Source organism: Anarhichas minor, unplaced genomic scaffold (genome assembly GCF_050575085.1).
Source record: "Anarhichas minor isolate MPS153535 unplaced genomic scaffold, ASM5057508v1 ptg000010l, whole genome shotgun sequence".
NCBI lineage: Eukaryota > Metazoa > Chordata > Actinopteri > Perciformes > Anarhichadidae > Anarhichas > Anarhichas minor.
In genome coordinates, this window is record NW_027466456.1 from 8042780 (window position 1) to 8058044 (window position 15265).

The 15265-nt window shown below is 41.9% G+C and overlaps 2 protein-coding genes across 2 annotated transcripts; one reads left to right on the plus strand and one right to left on the minus strand.

Moving 5' to 3' along the window:
• Nucleotides 1-81: 81 nt before the first annotated feature.
• Nucleotides 82-8239, minus strand: hnrnpm (heterogeneous nuclear ribonucleoprotein M). Its single transcript, XM_076087998.1, has 16 exons — nt 7956-8239; nt 6783-6964; nt 5121-5173; nt 4382-4389; nt 4111-4204; nt 3769-4005; nt 3387-3540; nt 3219-3268; nt 3074-3134; nt 2545-2688; nt 1969-2085; nt 1715-1783; nt 1522-1623; nt 790-1391; nt 636-687; nt 82-542 (listed from the first exon to the last, which is right to left on the minus strand). Exons 1-16 carry the CDS (start codon nt 8057-8059, stop codon nt 379-381), a joined length of 2193 nt encoding a protein of 730 aa, XP_075944113.1. The 5' UTR covers nt 8060-8239; the 3' UTR covers nt 82-378.
• Nucleotides 8240-8858: 619 nt separating this feature from the next.
• Nucleotides 8859-15046, plus strand: dmap1 (DNA methyltransferase 1 associated protein 1). The gene is made up of 10 exons (XM_076087996.1): nt 8859-9289; nt 9485-9576; nt 9911-10106; nt 10263-10421; nt 10537-10704; nt 10926-11111; nt 11509-11580; nt 12229-12301; nt 13106-13458; nt 14303-15046. The coding sequence occupies exons 1-10, from the start codon at nt 9194-9196 to the stop codon at nt 14360-14362; spliced, it is 1455 nt and encodes a 484-aa protein (XP_075944111.1). The 5' UTR covers nt 8859-9193; the 3' UTR covers nt 14363-15046.
• Nucleotides 15047-15265: the final 219 nt, after the last annotated feature.

Sequence of the window (15265 nt, forward strand, 5' to 3'; positions counted from 1 at the left end):
GTGGTCTAGCATAAGTACCCCAACCACAATAGTCCATTATTAACAGGCAATGCAATTTAAAAACACACAAAAGACAACACATTTCAAATACTGAGGTTTATTTATCAAAACACCTTACAGAACAAAAAGGCAATGACAAGTGAAGCAGGACAGAAAATAAAAAATAAAAATTTGGTCTCTAAAAGAAAAAGTAAAACTTAATCAAAAACTAAAAACATTCACTGTGAGAAATGACTAACTAAAATAACATTTTCACTGTTACAAATATCTAACAAACCAAGTGAATATAATATGAATATCCTATGGCCAATTTAGATGATACAGAGCGCTTGGACTTTTAGGAACTAAATGAAATGTCAGATGTAACGGACAAATAATTTATGCATTTCTATCAATCCTAACATCGATTTCTCTTCCATTCAGCCGATAGCCATTCATGGTTCGGCAGACACGCTCGGCAGTTTCAGGGGTGTCGAAGCGAACCACACCACAGCCCTTGGACTTGCCGTTCTCCATCTTAATATCAGCATACTGAACCATGCCTGCAGAAGGAGGGACACCAATGTAATTAGTCAGATTAATGTAGACTAGACAATTGATTTTATCCAGTACTTGCAAACTATGACTACTCTTACCGCATGTGTTGAAGGTATCCTTCAGCATCTTCCAGTTGAAGTCAAAAGGCAGCTGGAAAACAAAATGTGTTTCAAATTAATTACACTCATACCTGAGAACAAATTAAGTAAAAAAAAAAAAAAAAGTCAAACTGCCTTTAAGATGAGTACTTACATTTCTGACAAAGATCTGGCAACCCTTCCTGACATTGCTTCCACCAGCTCCGGGCCCTCCGGCTCCTCCAAAGGAATTCCCGACAAATCCACGATCCAATTCACCTGCGCGATCAAACTGACCACCAACACCTCCGGACCCCATCCGATCCATGCCAGAGCTCATGCGGTCGATGCCACCGGAGGGGAAGCGGTCGATGCCACCGGTGGAGCCAATGCGGTCGAATCCGCTGGCCATTCTGTCGATCCCGGTGTTGCCCATGCGATCCATACCCATTGGGGAGCCGAAGTCCAGGCCAGATCCCATGCGATCCAAACTAGACGGGCCTAGGCGCTCAAACCCAGCTGGGCCGAGGCGGTCCATGCTGGAGCTCATACGGTCCAGACCGGGTCCAAGCCTGTCCATACTGGGCCCCAGCCGGTCCGGCCCCAGCCGGTCCATCCCTGAGCCCATCCGGTCGAAACCACCAGAACCCAGCCTTTCCAGGTCAGACCCGCGGTCCATCCTGTCCATGCCCATCCGATCCATCCCCGCCATGCGGTCCATGTTGGCTCCCAGGCGGTCCATTCCAGAGCTCATGCGGTCCATGCCCACAGAGTTTCCTTTAAGAGCGAGTAAACAAAAGAAAAATGTGTCACATCAACTGTCGAAGCTGAAGTTAGAATTGAATCTGATCCGGTTTATCAGATTCGTTATCTGAGGAAATTTATACAAAATCCTGGAAATACTAACCCATTCCTCTTTCAAAGGAGTCACCAAAATTATTGCGAGACATGCCCATTTCATTTCGCCCAAACTCTCTGTCAAAAGCACCACCAATCCCACGGTCCATCTCTGACAACGCAAGAGATGAAACCATTAGACACATCCAGCAAAACGTGAAGTGTTCCACGCCTGCTTTGGGGTGCTCAGAACGTCTCCTTACCGTTCATTCTGCCCATTCCTGAAGAACCAAAACGCTCCATGTTGTTCATTCCTCCAAAGTTATCCATTCCTTGAACAGAGGAGAAGAAAGTCTTATAACAGACGACACAACCAGAGACGGATGGACAGGCTTGGTATGGTACATCATAGTCAGTGACTCAAACTCATAATTGACACTCTTGCAGAGTCTAGGTGCTTAGAACATGAAGGTAAATACAGTTAAGGCCCAGCTACTTGAAAATCTTCAGTACATACCTCCTCCTCCTCCACCGCTGCTGCTGCCTCCTCCTCCTCCTCCTCCTCCGCCGCCTCCTCCTCCTCCTCCGCCTCCCATACGACCTCCCATGTTACCAAAGCCCATTCCATCCATTCCTGCAAGTGAGAATAGTGATGATAAGCCCCTGACTTTACTGATTAAGGATTTGACAGCATTTTAAGAGTAAAAACAATACAGTCCCTTTTTCAAGGTATGCAAACCTAAATTGTTACTATAAATTTAATTGCGATAAATACATTTTTCGAGAATTTTTATATCCAAAGCGATCAATGTAAATTGTCACTGTCTATTTTACCAGCTGTTCATATTAACTTTGATTGTATGTTTAGACCATGATAATATAAGACTGGATCACTTCATTTCAAATACTAAAAAGATTGTTGGTATACATGAGTGATTGTGCAGATCAAACCAGATACTATGTTGAAAATGAAGTATTTTTCAAGGAGTTTATTCAAATTCAAAGCTGTTAAAATTATGCATTTTTAAAAACTTGAACCTTTGTATGAACCCAGATTATTCAAGGGTTTAACAAAAACACTGGAGCTAGTTACCTCCAGGGCCCATGTTGCCCATTCCTCCACCTCCTCCACCGCCGCCTCCTCCTCCTCCTCCTCCTCCTCCACCTCTGTTGAGCTGAGTAGCATCAATGGGCTGGCCACCAGGTCCCAGGCCCAAACCAATACCACTCAGGCCACCTGGGAAGAGAAAATGGTTCAGTATTAAGACGTCGTCTACAAAATTGTGTCTGTACAAATAGATGGGACCAAAATTACATATCCATAGTATTACCATTCTTTTGTATCAACTGCAGTGAAAGCACCACTGTGAATAATATCAAACTATTCAGTACCTCAGCGAGGCCCCAGAGGCTTCTGACAGACCAGCCAGTGTGTAGCTTAAGATATTTATATGCTTGTTTTACTCGACACAAATAAGTATCACAGGTGCAGTTCTGCACCAAACTGAAGCAACTAAATTTAACCAGCAAGGATACTGTGGTAATAATGATTCAAAGCATTTCAATTACAAGGCATTTGTTTCTTTTTTTATACAAGTGGAGAAAGCTACATGTGTACTTACGGGGAAGAGCGGCAGCAGCTCTGTCAGGTGGTCCAAAATCTTTGGGCAGAGACTTCTCATCCTGTAAAAGCAAACGTAAATGCATTCAGACTACGCGCTTCAGCTATAATGTGAGCCGATGTACAGCAAGGTTCAGGCAACATACCAGTTTGACGTGCATGACTCTGTTGAACAACAGCTGCCCATTGAACATAGCTGTGAAATCATTAAAGAAAGCGTACCAGAGAGATTCTGAAACAATGCGATTCTATTGAATTAACATTCTATGCACACAAAAGGGATCCAAATCAAACATTTTTTTCAAAAAGGATACAGACAGCTTGGACTGCTTCAATGGGCATATCGAATGTCACTGTTCCCATGCCTCTGCTCTTCCCATCCTTGTCCTCCAGAATGTCAGCCCTCACCACCATGCCTGCCATGCCGAACACCTCCTTCAGCTTCTTCCAGCCTACTTTGTAGTCCAGCTGCAGGTACAAGGAACAATTTTAGAGATGGTTACATGCTTATTCACACAGGCGAGGCCAAAAAGATGAGTCACACTAACCTACATAACATATCTTAGATTAAAATAACAGCTGGACACTAATAAGGTATTGATGTAAGTTTTGTAAGTCATTTTATCAAATACATCCACGAATCATTTTTTTTTTTTTTTTTTTTTTTTAAGAACAGGACGACTCTTGAAGACTTACATTAGCCACAAAGACCGTGCTGCCAATCCTGCCAGCCTGGAGACCGTGTATGATCTCGTTGGGGATGTTGGGGTTGTTCATCAGGCTCGGAGGAATGTTGACCATGGAGCCATTTGGTCCAGGGCCCATTCGCTCCATGTTCATGCGATCCATTCCACCCATTCCGCCATGGCCTCCTGGATGTCCTCCGCCCTGAGTCTTGTTCATCTCTCTCTGAGCAATCACACCATCAGGGTCCTAACAAAAAAGAAAAGCATGAAAATGTGACTCAGGGAAACAGTCAACTGACATGTTGATCGATTTGCTGCACTGTTTTCTGTGGTTATTTGTGCTGTGGCCTACCTCTTTCACTTTCAGGGGTCGTCCATTGAGGTTGTGCTTGTTGACCTTCTCCACCGCTTTCTTCATTAGCTCTTCAGTCCTAAACTCAACAACACTAACAGGAATACACAGTATATCCTGTGAGATGAAACTCCTACATTTTCTATAACTATCCTCTCCAAAAATGATTTTATAACTTAGACACGTGTGGCGCAACATTTCCATTTTGTCAATCTGAAAGGCATCAATACAACAAATGCTTAAAATACTAATAAATGGATAAACTACTTACGCACAACCCTTTATTGATGGAGACAAGGGAGACACCAGAGCAGGCCGCACCAAAAGGAGTAAAGAATAATTAAAATTAGTAAACGATTGTTAAAATAGATGTTTCAATTGACAAAGAAATGTGAGCAAAAATAGACAATTTCATGCACAATCACAAGATCATCACACAAGCCTACAGCCTTGGCCACAACTCTGTACTTCCACATAACATTACTATTCTAAGATCTTTTCCCAGTCACTAGCACAATGCAGGCAAGAATGGTGAATATTAAAGAGTATTTGTCCCAACATCCAAAGGGCAGAAAATCCACAGTGAGATAGGATTCCCCACGACTAAGATAATGGAGGCAACGTTTCCAGTAAAGCTGTTCTACGGAATGAGTTATATTTAACAACCAAATACCAGCCTTGTAACAACCTCTTGCAAACTAGACCCCTTTAGTTCATGAGGCGCAAATCCAGCAACCGAAGGGACTTTGTCACTCGGACTGCAATCCCACAGGATTAGCTACAAAGAAAGCTGAAGTCCTTTTATAAGAGCATCAACCCTCGGGATGACATCAAGTCAGTGCTACAAACGACACCGAATAAAACACGCCTCCAGCATGTCACCATCTCACACACTCCACCAGGTTTCTGAAGCTGAACAATGTCCAACAATGAAAATAAAGACACCAAAGCTGACAAACACAGGTTTGCCTAGGATTATTCAAGTTTTATTTGTATGTATTTGCACTTACCCTCGATTTGCCTTCTGCGTCCATTAAGTGTTCCACGTACGTTACCTCACCCACTACAAATCAGATTCCAGAGACGACACACACCAAGGGGAGAGAAGCCGAGAGAACAATGGGGGTTTAGAGCAGACACAAGTAGGGTGGCCGGTGACAGTGAGCTCACACTGCCAGTCCTGCGCCTTCCCCCAGCACCTCAGCAGCAGCACAATATGGTACAGGTCTACAAAAAGCAAGCTAGAGTCTTTATGGAAAAAAAAAAAATCAAGACTTCTTAGCCTGTCCTTGTCGGAATTCTCCCGAAGCACCAAGAGCAATAGACTGAGGACAACAACTGTTGAAATGGCCATCAGCCTGCCTATTTGGATATAATGCCTTGAACACCACCTTATACCGGACGATAATTGACCCAATAATTTCAAGTAGGTAAAACCTGTTCAATGCCTCTTGACAAAGTGCATACTTTGTCAAATGTCGCCATTTTAAAAACATCAGGCCAATGCAACAATACATTTGCCCATCAACGGAGAAGAAACATACAGCTTGAAACTAACCATAATCTTAATAAAAGGCAAGCTCTTAGGGGATAGAAACTTCTCTATTGGCAAACATGTTCTTAAAGTGGACCTGTTCCTTAAAAACGCACAATATCAGAATTTTGATTCAGCGGCGACCACAGCCTCACATTCGACCAGATCACGTCTGTTCAACGGATGGACATCAGTGACCAAACCTCTAGAGACAAGGACAGTGCATAAGAAGTTGCTTCATTTTGTAGACCTGTACCCCAAATAAAACTCCAACGCATGGCCGTGTTTGGCACAACATGGAGATCTGCTGAGAAAACATTTGCTCGTCAAGGTCACACCTAAAAGAGAAAATGCAATTTAACTCCACAGTCAGTCATTAAACGAATACCAGGCACTCCTTCTGAAAAAGGATTGTACCTTTCTTAAAAACATGGTTTAATTCAAGTAAATGCCAATTTAGTGCATTACTTATAATATAGCTTAAGCTTTTCCAATACCCCATAACTACATAAGAACACATGTAAATCCACAGTGTACATTGAAGAGAATTTAGGGCTAGTCCCTGCATCACAAATGATTTCATTTGATAAGTCTCCAAAAGTTTTACATATTTATAAATCATGAGAGCTCAGGCTTTAAACGTTTATTACATGTTGCAACTTAGAGCAACTTGTCACCTCGTTTCTGGGCAAAAATCATTACGTTATGGCAATGTAATGAATGTTTCTCATGGATTTCTTGGGGAAAAGCATCTCAATATGCCGCCCATGATCCCAAGCCATTGGATTTTCACAGTAGTGTACCGGCTTAACGCGTATACAAATCCCACTTCACAAAAAAAAAAAAAAAAACCACAATTGGTTTTAGTAATCTCAAAGTAGAATAAATGTTCATTCCCAGGTTCACTGCACTTGTACAAGTCTGCAGCGACTCCTTAGTTGACGAACCTCGTCCAAAACCTTTGTTCCACATAACTCCCGGGAGATCTCACGCAACATTGTACAACTTAAGTTTCTGCACAAATCCACAAGAGCCCTTCAAAAGCTGCAGTGGTCAAACAAAATGACCCGGGAGGATGCATCTTTTTTTTGTCACGTCCAAAGCAGACTGACTCAATCCCTTAATCCAAACACCTTACCTTTTTCTTTCATCAGGTCTTTGAGGGCTTGCCATTTGACATCGTATGGGATGTTGCTGACAAAAACGCGGTATCTCTTGTTGACGTTTCCATAGGGTTCATAGCGCCCAGCTCCACCCCTCTTCTGGGGCCTCTCCTTCCTGCTTGAATTGGGCTCATGCTTGGCTTTGCCGTTCAGTTCTCTGAATAAAGAGATCAGTAAATGGCGAGTTAAAAAAAGTGTAAGTGAGCCCAGAAAGGTATAAAATTAAGCATATTTAGATTCTGGAATGCAAATTCAAAGCCAAAAGGCAGCTAGTGGGGACACATAAGAGAAAGAAATAGTCTGCAGACACATTAGCTGGTACGTTCTTAACGACTACAAATTAAAACATAACATACACGGCAGCATTTTGACTTTTGCTCGTTCATAGCGGCAAAACGAGGCCATTAGCGTAATTCACTCAATCCAATAGGGGACCTAACGGGATTTCTTAATACGATCGTGCAAACCATTCTTCAACATAAGTAGATTTTATTATATATATATATATATATATATATATATATATATATATATATATATATATATATATATATATATATATATATATATATATATATATATATATATATATATATATATATATATATATTAAGTGGTTAAAGTACGTGTGATAATATTAATAAGAACACAGTTACAATGGTCTGGACTGCAATAACAGTCTTACAATCGAGACAATTGCTCATCAGCCGCATGGCAAGGCCGCTCTTTAGACATCACGTTAGTAGGCCTCAAACGGATTATTCAATTATCGGTTCAGTATTTTACCGTGTTTGATCAATTTGCGAACGAAAATAAGAGAAAGGGCCAACATATTTGACATTAACAAGTAACCCAGCTAAATAATCTGCAAATAATATATTACCGTTACTTAAAGTTACGTAAATTGGACTGATTCCACTAGTAATTAGACGGATCCCAAACACCGATCCTAACACCAGGTAAACTTATTACAACAAACTTTAAAAAAACCAATGCAGGCCTTATATAATAGCCTCGTAAAGATGAAACTATGGGGGATTTTTTTTTCGAAAGAAGAGTCTTTCTCGATATTTCCGTCGATCTGTATCATTACGGCTAGCTAGCTAGCTAGCTAGCTCCAACAAAGGACCCTTGATGAATGGATTTACCCCAGTTGTTGCTGCTGCTGCTGCTGCTGCGGCGGCGGTTCCTGCTGCTGCAGCTCGTCGGCTAGTTCGGTCACGTCAGGCTTTTCGTCCTGCTCAGTCGACATCTTATCGCGCAGTTTAGTGTCTTGCTAAATTAAACTGTTATCGAAGACTATCTTCGATGGTATTCACGAGTCACCTTTTAAAACTGAACGTAATGCAACAAATAACTACGCCAACCACCTCTGCGACACCAGCTAACGAAAATGGCGGAGAGAGCAGTTAACCTGGAACAACGAATGCTGGGAATTTTTAAACCAGGGAGAGAATGGTCTACATCCGGTGTACTTTTTAAAAAGTAAAGGTCATTAAACGCACAATAGGGGTTTTCAGAATAATGGCGCCCGGAATGCAGACAAATAAACCTACAAAAAACATTCAAACTTGTGTCAAATAAAAATGCATTTTGTTTGAGTGTGTGTGTTTTTAACACGCTGTTGTAACTGTCACAATTTATTAATTTGAGTCTTCTTTTATGCCAATTCGTGACAGTTTTCGGGTAAAACTTGAAATTGTTGAGTCAAAACCTCCATATTTTAGTTTGGGTAAATAGCCCAACAAATATAAAAATGTAACGTGGGGACAAACTTGACGCTCCAATTTTGTTTTCTTTTTAATGAATGAGATCTGTACGCTCTCCTTTGTATTATACTCTTATGAAGACGAGGTTGGGAACGACACTTGATTTAGCTTGTAAAGGTTCGTTATCTTATTGTTACAATTGTATTATTGTATCAACCCTGCTGGTGTTTTCAGTGTCACGTTGGTTCAGGTTTATTTTAAATAAAAAATAAGAATAAGCTGCAGTGCACCGCCAGAGCTCAAGGGGGCGAAAGTCAATTATAGAGTAGACCAGTATCGTCACAGCGACATCAGCGGGGACGGAAGTAATGTTGGTTTAACGTTAGTTGCTAGCTACTCACCTAGCCTTAACAATAGCTTGTGAATATTTTCTTACTGTATCTATAATTTTCATACATAGTAGAAAAGTTCACTGTATTATTACGAGAACGTATCTTACGAAATAGTTACTTGGCTGTTTACGGCTCTGTGTGAAGTGAACGTAGCTTGGAAATGCCAACGTTAGCCTTTAGCTAGGAGCGTATTCGCTGGACAGTACCGCTTAACTGGGTGAGCGCCAGTGAATGAATAAACAGTATTTACTTTGTGAGAAGTGTTGATTAACAACAGCATAAGTCATGGGTACTGGTGCTGATGTCAGGGATATTCTGGAGTTGACTGGAGGAGAGAATGACGGCCCCATCAGCAAGAAAGATCTCATCAACTCAGACAAGGTAAGAGATGATCACAAATAGCGATTCCTGCCCTATGTAATTTCTCCAAATTGGAATTAACATTCAGAGTTATACAGATCATGGGACTCAAAACCACCACAAAGAGCGATATTAAGACGACTATGTTGTTGTTCTGTGCTCGAGTGTAACCAGTTTTCATGAGATAAATAACCGTTTTTCCATCATCTGTCTCAGAAAAAATCCAAGAAGACAACGGAAACGCTGACTTTCAAGAGACCCGAGGGAATGCACCGAGAGGTCTATGCTCTGCTCTATTCAGATAAAAAGTATGGGCTCCATTTAAGTATCTCTTAAAGTCAATGTACTGAATTACCCTGAAGGCAATGATTCAAGTCCCGTGTGTTATAGCCACTTTACTTATTGTTACAGCTATTAAGTTGTCCAAAGGAGGTGTAGAAATCAAATTGGTAGCGTTTGTCTCACTTCCGTGGAGAATTATTCATCATCTCTCTTTACTGTTTATCCCTGCCTTTTGTCTCTCTGACATTACACACTGCAAAGATGTTTTGGCGTATTATGTTCTTTTGTCCCTTATCTGCATGTGCTGACTATTGACTTGGCTTGCTTCAACAAAGATCTGTTTTTCTTGATACTCCCCAGAGATGCACCCCCTTTGCTGCCTAGTGACACTACTCAGGGCTACAGGACAGTCAAAGCCAAGCTGGGCTGTAAAAAGGTGCGTCCCTGGAAGTGGATGCCCTTTACCAATCCAGCTCGCAGGGATGGGGCTATTTTCCACCACTGGAGACGTGTGGCAGAGGAGGGCAAGGATTACCCGTTTGCCCGCTTCAACAAGGTAGGGATGACTAAAGAGTCATTAGTCTCACCACTTATTCAATACAAATATCAGAGTTTTATTGCTACCCATCTTCTGTCAGCTCCTCCTTGTTCAGACGTATATATATTTATTTTCTTCACTGTATGCTTTCTGTTCTTCTGTCTGCTTTTGTAGACTGTGCAGGTGCCAGTGTACTCTGAGCAGGAATATCAGATGCATCTCCACGACGATGGCTGGACTAAAGCAGAGACGGACCACCTGTTTGACTTGTCCAAGCGCTTTGACCTGCGCTTCGTAGTTGTTCACGACCGTTACGACCACCAGCAATACAGAGTAATCACTCAGCCACTCATCTACACCTTTCACTGGGGATATATTGCAAAAACTCTCAATGCTGTAAGTTAAAGCCCATATTTGTGGTGACATTCTTCCATTTCTGCTTTTTCAGAAACGTTCTGTGGAGGACCTGAAAGAACGGTATTATAGTATTTGTGGTAAGCTGACCAAGGTCCGTGCAGCTTCAGGGACGGAGCCCAAGATCTACATCTTTGATGCCGGCCATGAAAGGCGCCGTAAAGAGCAACTGGACAAGCTCTTTAATCGCACACCTGAACAAGTTTGTAACTTTGTAGTTGGATTTGGATTCTTATTTTGTTGTTAGGCTTTCATAACTTTGATATTGCCCCAGCCAAGATGAGACAAACCAGTTATAAATACAGGTTTTAATGCAGTTGTGCATTTTGTGGGGAAATGAATCCAGCAATATTGCCAAACCTTGTAAGATGTTTTCCAGCCTTTTAAAATATTTACATTGCACTTCTCTTGTTTTTCCTGCAGGTGGCAGAAGAGGAATATCTTATTCAGGAGCTAAGGAAGATTGAAACTAGGAAGAGAGAGCGTGAGAAGAAGGCCCAGGATCTGCAGAAACTCATTAAAGCGGCTGACACAACCACAGAGTTAAGACGAGCGGAAAAGAGAGTTTCCAAGAAGAAGCTCCCACAAAAGAGAGAAACGGAGAAACCGGTATGATATGCACTCGTACAGAAGGAGCGAAGTAACGCACAAGCCAACCAATTGTACCTGAGAAATGTGTACTAGTTATTAAAGCATCAATAGAGAGAAGGAACAACCGTAAATGTTTCTATTATTGAGATGTCACAGAGGTCAACCCCATAATAGTGCTTTATCACTGAAGAATTAAGATTCAGCTCTGTCCCAATATTTTGTATTAATCATTTTATATTATTTCAATGGAACAGCTGTGTCTTAAAAAAACTCAAGGGGCTGCTGTGTCGCAGTCTGAAATTCAGTCCTGATCTATCCCATAATAATTGATTGAATATTTTGACATGTCAAGTCTGTCCAAAGTTCAGAGGGTTGCCATTATCTTGCCTCATATCAGTTATTTCTGTTTCTCTAGGCCGTTCCAGAAACAGCAGGCATCAAGTTCCCAGACTTCAAATCAGCCGGCGTCACACTGCGCAGTCAGAGGGTGAGTACAGCTCATGTTGAGGTATTGAAATGACAAAATTCTCCAAAGGACTTCTGCAACATACAACTTCACTGTGGCTCTTAAATATGACGAAGGAACTTAAAAAGAACAATCTGAAACAAAAACAACAAACCTACAGTGGTCAGAAATAATCCCACAGCTCTGTATTAACAACTTGTAGTTGACATTTATTCATCAATTCAGTTTTGTTTAAACCACTATTAATATCAAAACATTTTTTAGTAAAGCTGGACCCTGCAGCTGATGTATGTGAGAGACCAGGATGTCTGACTTGAGCATGCTATATCTCTCATTAGCACTGTGATGATTAATTCTGTTAGTGACTTGCTAATATCTGTAAGACCTAGCAAAGGGGACTCTTATTCATCTTCAAGACTGATGAGGAGCTGCCCCTCTCTATGGGAAATGCATTAGCACAGCTAAAGGAGTGGAGTATCCCTCCAGCCAATCAGTCAGACAGAGTTCAGTGGATAAAGACATTTTGATCTGGCTCGCTGAAGTGCATTTCATACGAATTAAAAGCCCCGAGGTGGAGCTGTTCATCCTAATATCCCCAGCACCTTAAATCACAACCTTGTGTGTGTCTGTTGGCGTGTGTTTCTCTCCATGTGTGTGTTTGTGATTCAGATGAAACTGCCGAGCTCGGTAGGCCAGAAGAAGATCAAGGCCATTGAGCAGATTCTGCTGGAGCAAGGAGTGGGTAAGTAACACTAGCAATCTGCATTTGAAATTTAAAGTTAAAACTCTCCTCTACAACAGCCGTAAAATATATGGATCCTAAATTGGCTATTTGATGGTCTTGGTTTGGTGTTTTCAGTACAGCAGGAACAATTTAAGAATTTTAATTCTGAATAACAGCCACTTAAAGCCTTTGTACACTCACATAGGTGTTTTCAGTTATTCTGGCTGATTAGACCTCTGCTCAGGTTGAAGGTGGGCCGTAGATTTGATGGGAATATATGATGTCACAAATCTTCATCTACCAATAAGAATGATAAAGGTGTGATTTGTCCCACCCCGAACACCCAAAGCTAGCAGGAGACTCAAGAAGATGTCACTTAATTAGTCTGTACACGCCCCCACAGTCCTCAGCCGAGGTCTAATTAGCCAGAAAAAGTTAAAAAACTGTGTTTTAAAGGAATAATCTGACATCTTTGAAATGTGTTACAAATGGAAGAACAGGGCAGTGGGTTATTAGCAGTAAGCTTACACCGTTTCTTGACAAACACAACCTGGGCACAAATACGTACTAGTCCTCATGTTGCATATCTCTAATGATATGAGAGGGTTTTAACAATATAAGTATGACATAACAAGGACACTAACTCCTTTGATCCAGTACCAAACAGTTTGGGACCAATACATTCATCAGTAGCACCATCATCTTCTACTATAATGGCCTCACAAATAACCTCTAACCGTTTGTAAACACGTTTTGAGGTGTTTTACTAAAAAGCTCCTCAATTTTCCTTCATATTTTTTGCCTTTGTGTCTGTGGATCCAGATCTTAACCCCATGCCCACAGAGGAGATCGTTCAGATGTTCAACGAGCTGCGTAGCGACCTGGTGCTGCTGTATGAGCTGAAGCAGGCCCACAGCAACTGTGAATACGAACAACAGATGCTGCGGCATCGCTATGAGGCCCTGCTGAAGGCCGGCAGCGGAGGCATGTTGGGTGGACCTATAGGAGGCGGGCCAGCCGCTGCAACACAGGGTGGAGAACTCAATGCCACGAACAGCACCACGGCATCTACCCCAGTGTGCGAAGCGCCATCCTGGCCCAGTGCAGATGACATCAAGCTGGAAGCCAAGGAGCAAATCATTGACGTTGTAGGAGCACCACTTACCCCCAACTCAGTAAGACCCAAACCTTTCCAAACCGTCACCAAAAATGGGCTGAAGTTATCTTTCAACCAGAGCGGTTTTTAAGTCTTTTGGACCAAGTCAAATCTCAAAATCTTTAGAGGGCAAGTCCCAGGTCTATGAGACGGGACGTGCAAGTTAAAAAGCAAGTTTTTCCTGTCTTATCAATGCGTAATATGGAAATTACAGTCGCACACATCAAATACTTATAACTCATGACTATTCTGTACTAATTTGGTTCAATGGCAACTTGTATTTTTATGTTACATTTATTACAGTGTAATGTTGAGCACTGTCCGACGCGATGGCTCTGCCGAATGCGCACAAGTAAACCAATTTCCCAAATGCACGGCTTTCATTTTGAATGTCGGAGGAATACAGATTTATCGAAGGAATTAATGTAACATCAGTCTCATAAATTGGTATTATAAATATTAGTTTAGATTGAGGGGCAAACAGCCTTGTGACTAATTGAAAGGTAGTTAAATGCACTCACAGGTACGTTTTCAGTCATTTCAAACAATGCAGTTGAGATCATTTTTACGAAAAATTGTATTAGATCTTTTTTTGTCTTTTTATAATATTTCAATTCTGATGATGCAGAACCCAGTGAGGGATCTTGTCATTGTCATTGCACTAGCAACTGACTGGTTTAAGTTCCTGTGTGGAAGAGGACATGATCTGGGTAGCAGTGTTATGCACAGCCATCGCTATTTATAGCAAACATGTTTTAGAAATAGCCATCGATTGGTAACTGGTAAAATAATCTCCTAACTGTGAAAGGGTAAAAAAAAACTGCCAGACCCCTTAAGTGATTGTTTTGTGTGTCACATTGCAGCGCAAACGGAGAGAGTCGGCGTCCAGCTCGTCTTCAGTGAAAAAGGTGAAGAAGCCTTGATGAGGACGAGAGCACCAGCTGTTACACGGTGGAGGACATGGGGCCGCGTACGTTACTGTGGTCACAGTGAAGACACACGTTTTATGGTTGGACAAGTGGGACACGGGGGAGCAGGAAACTACATCGCTGTTCATTTACGTAGAAGCACCACTGACTACACACACACACACACACAACTTTTCTCCAACCCCCTCCCCGTCTGGCCTGCCCAGCATCTTTGTGACAAAGGCAACAACTGAGTGACATTTCATTCCATTACTGCTCGTCTCCCGGCCTCCACCATCGCTCAGCCTTAGATGAGGCAAGATCAACTGTAAATTGCCAGGCTGAGCTAATCGGGGACATGGGGAAGAAGGTGGGAATGACTGGGTAATTGAAATGAAGTGGAATGAAAGAAGAGGAGACTTTGGGAGTGGGAGGACCTCGAGCTGCAGAGCTCTTTTGACCCATCTTGAGTTTTTTTTTTTTTTGCAGCCTAATCATGCCATAGTGTTTACTGGAAATGTGTTTTTGTGTTGGCCTTTAGTAGCTCCCCCTGACCCAGAGTGCTGATAGATGCCGGTTCCATCTGCTGCCCGTCGTTTGTGTTGATCTAGTGAGGCTGATTTGTGTTGTTTGTCCTCAGGTGACTTTGAAGATGGTTCAGTCAATGATTCAATAAACCTCATTGTTTTGTTTTTTTTCCTTCTGCGTGTTATGCATGTTTATGCCACAGCGGTCGCTTTCACATTTCAAGCGTCTTGTCGCTGCTTCTCAGATCATATTTTAACGTGGAGGTAATTAGTGTTGAATACACATTTGCCGGGGAAATTGTAGGATCATGACATTCTTACCTTACCTGTCATCTAAGTTAAGTGACACGTAATAACTTCATTAATATGATAATTAAGCAGTGATCGTTCT

Bases quoted from the DNA above. Each gene is read 5' to 3' on its own strand.
- hnrnpm (XM_076087998.1), bottom strand. From the start codon at position 8,059: ATGTCGACTGAGCAGGACGAAAAGCCTGACGTGACCGAACTAGCCGAC. The intron at 6,965-7,955 runs GTAAATCCATTC...CTCTTTATTCAG, and splicing joins CAGCAGCAGCAACAACTGGG to AGAACTGAACGGCAAAGCCA. The intron at 3,135-3,218 runs GTATGTTGCCTG...TTGCTTTTACAG, and splicing joins GAGTCATGCACGTCAAACTG to GATGAGAAGTCTCTGCCCAA.
- dmap1 (XM_076087996.1), top strand. From the start codon at position 9,194: ATGGGTACTGGTGCTGATGTCAGGGATATTCTGGAGTTGACTGGAGGA. The intron at 9,290-9,484 runs GTAAGAGATGAT...CATCTGTCTCAG, and splicing joins ATCTCATCAACTCAGACAAG to AAAAAATCCAAGAAGACAAC. The intron at 10,107-10,262 runs GTAGGGATGACT...CTGCTTTTGTAG, and splicing joins CGTTTGCCCGCTTCAACAAG to ACTGTGCAGGTGCCAGTGTA.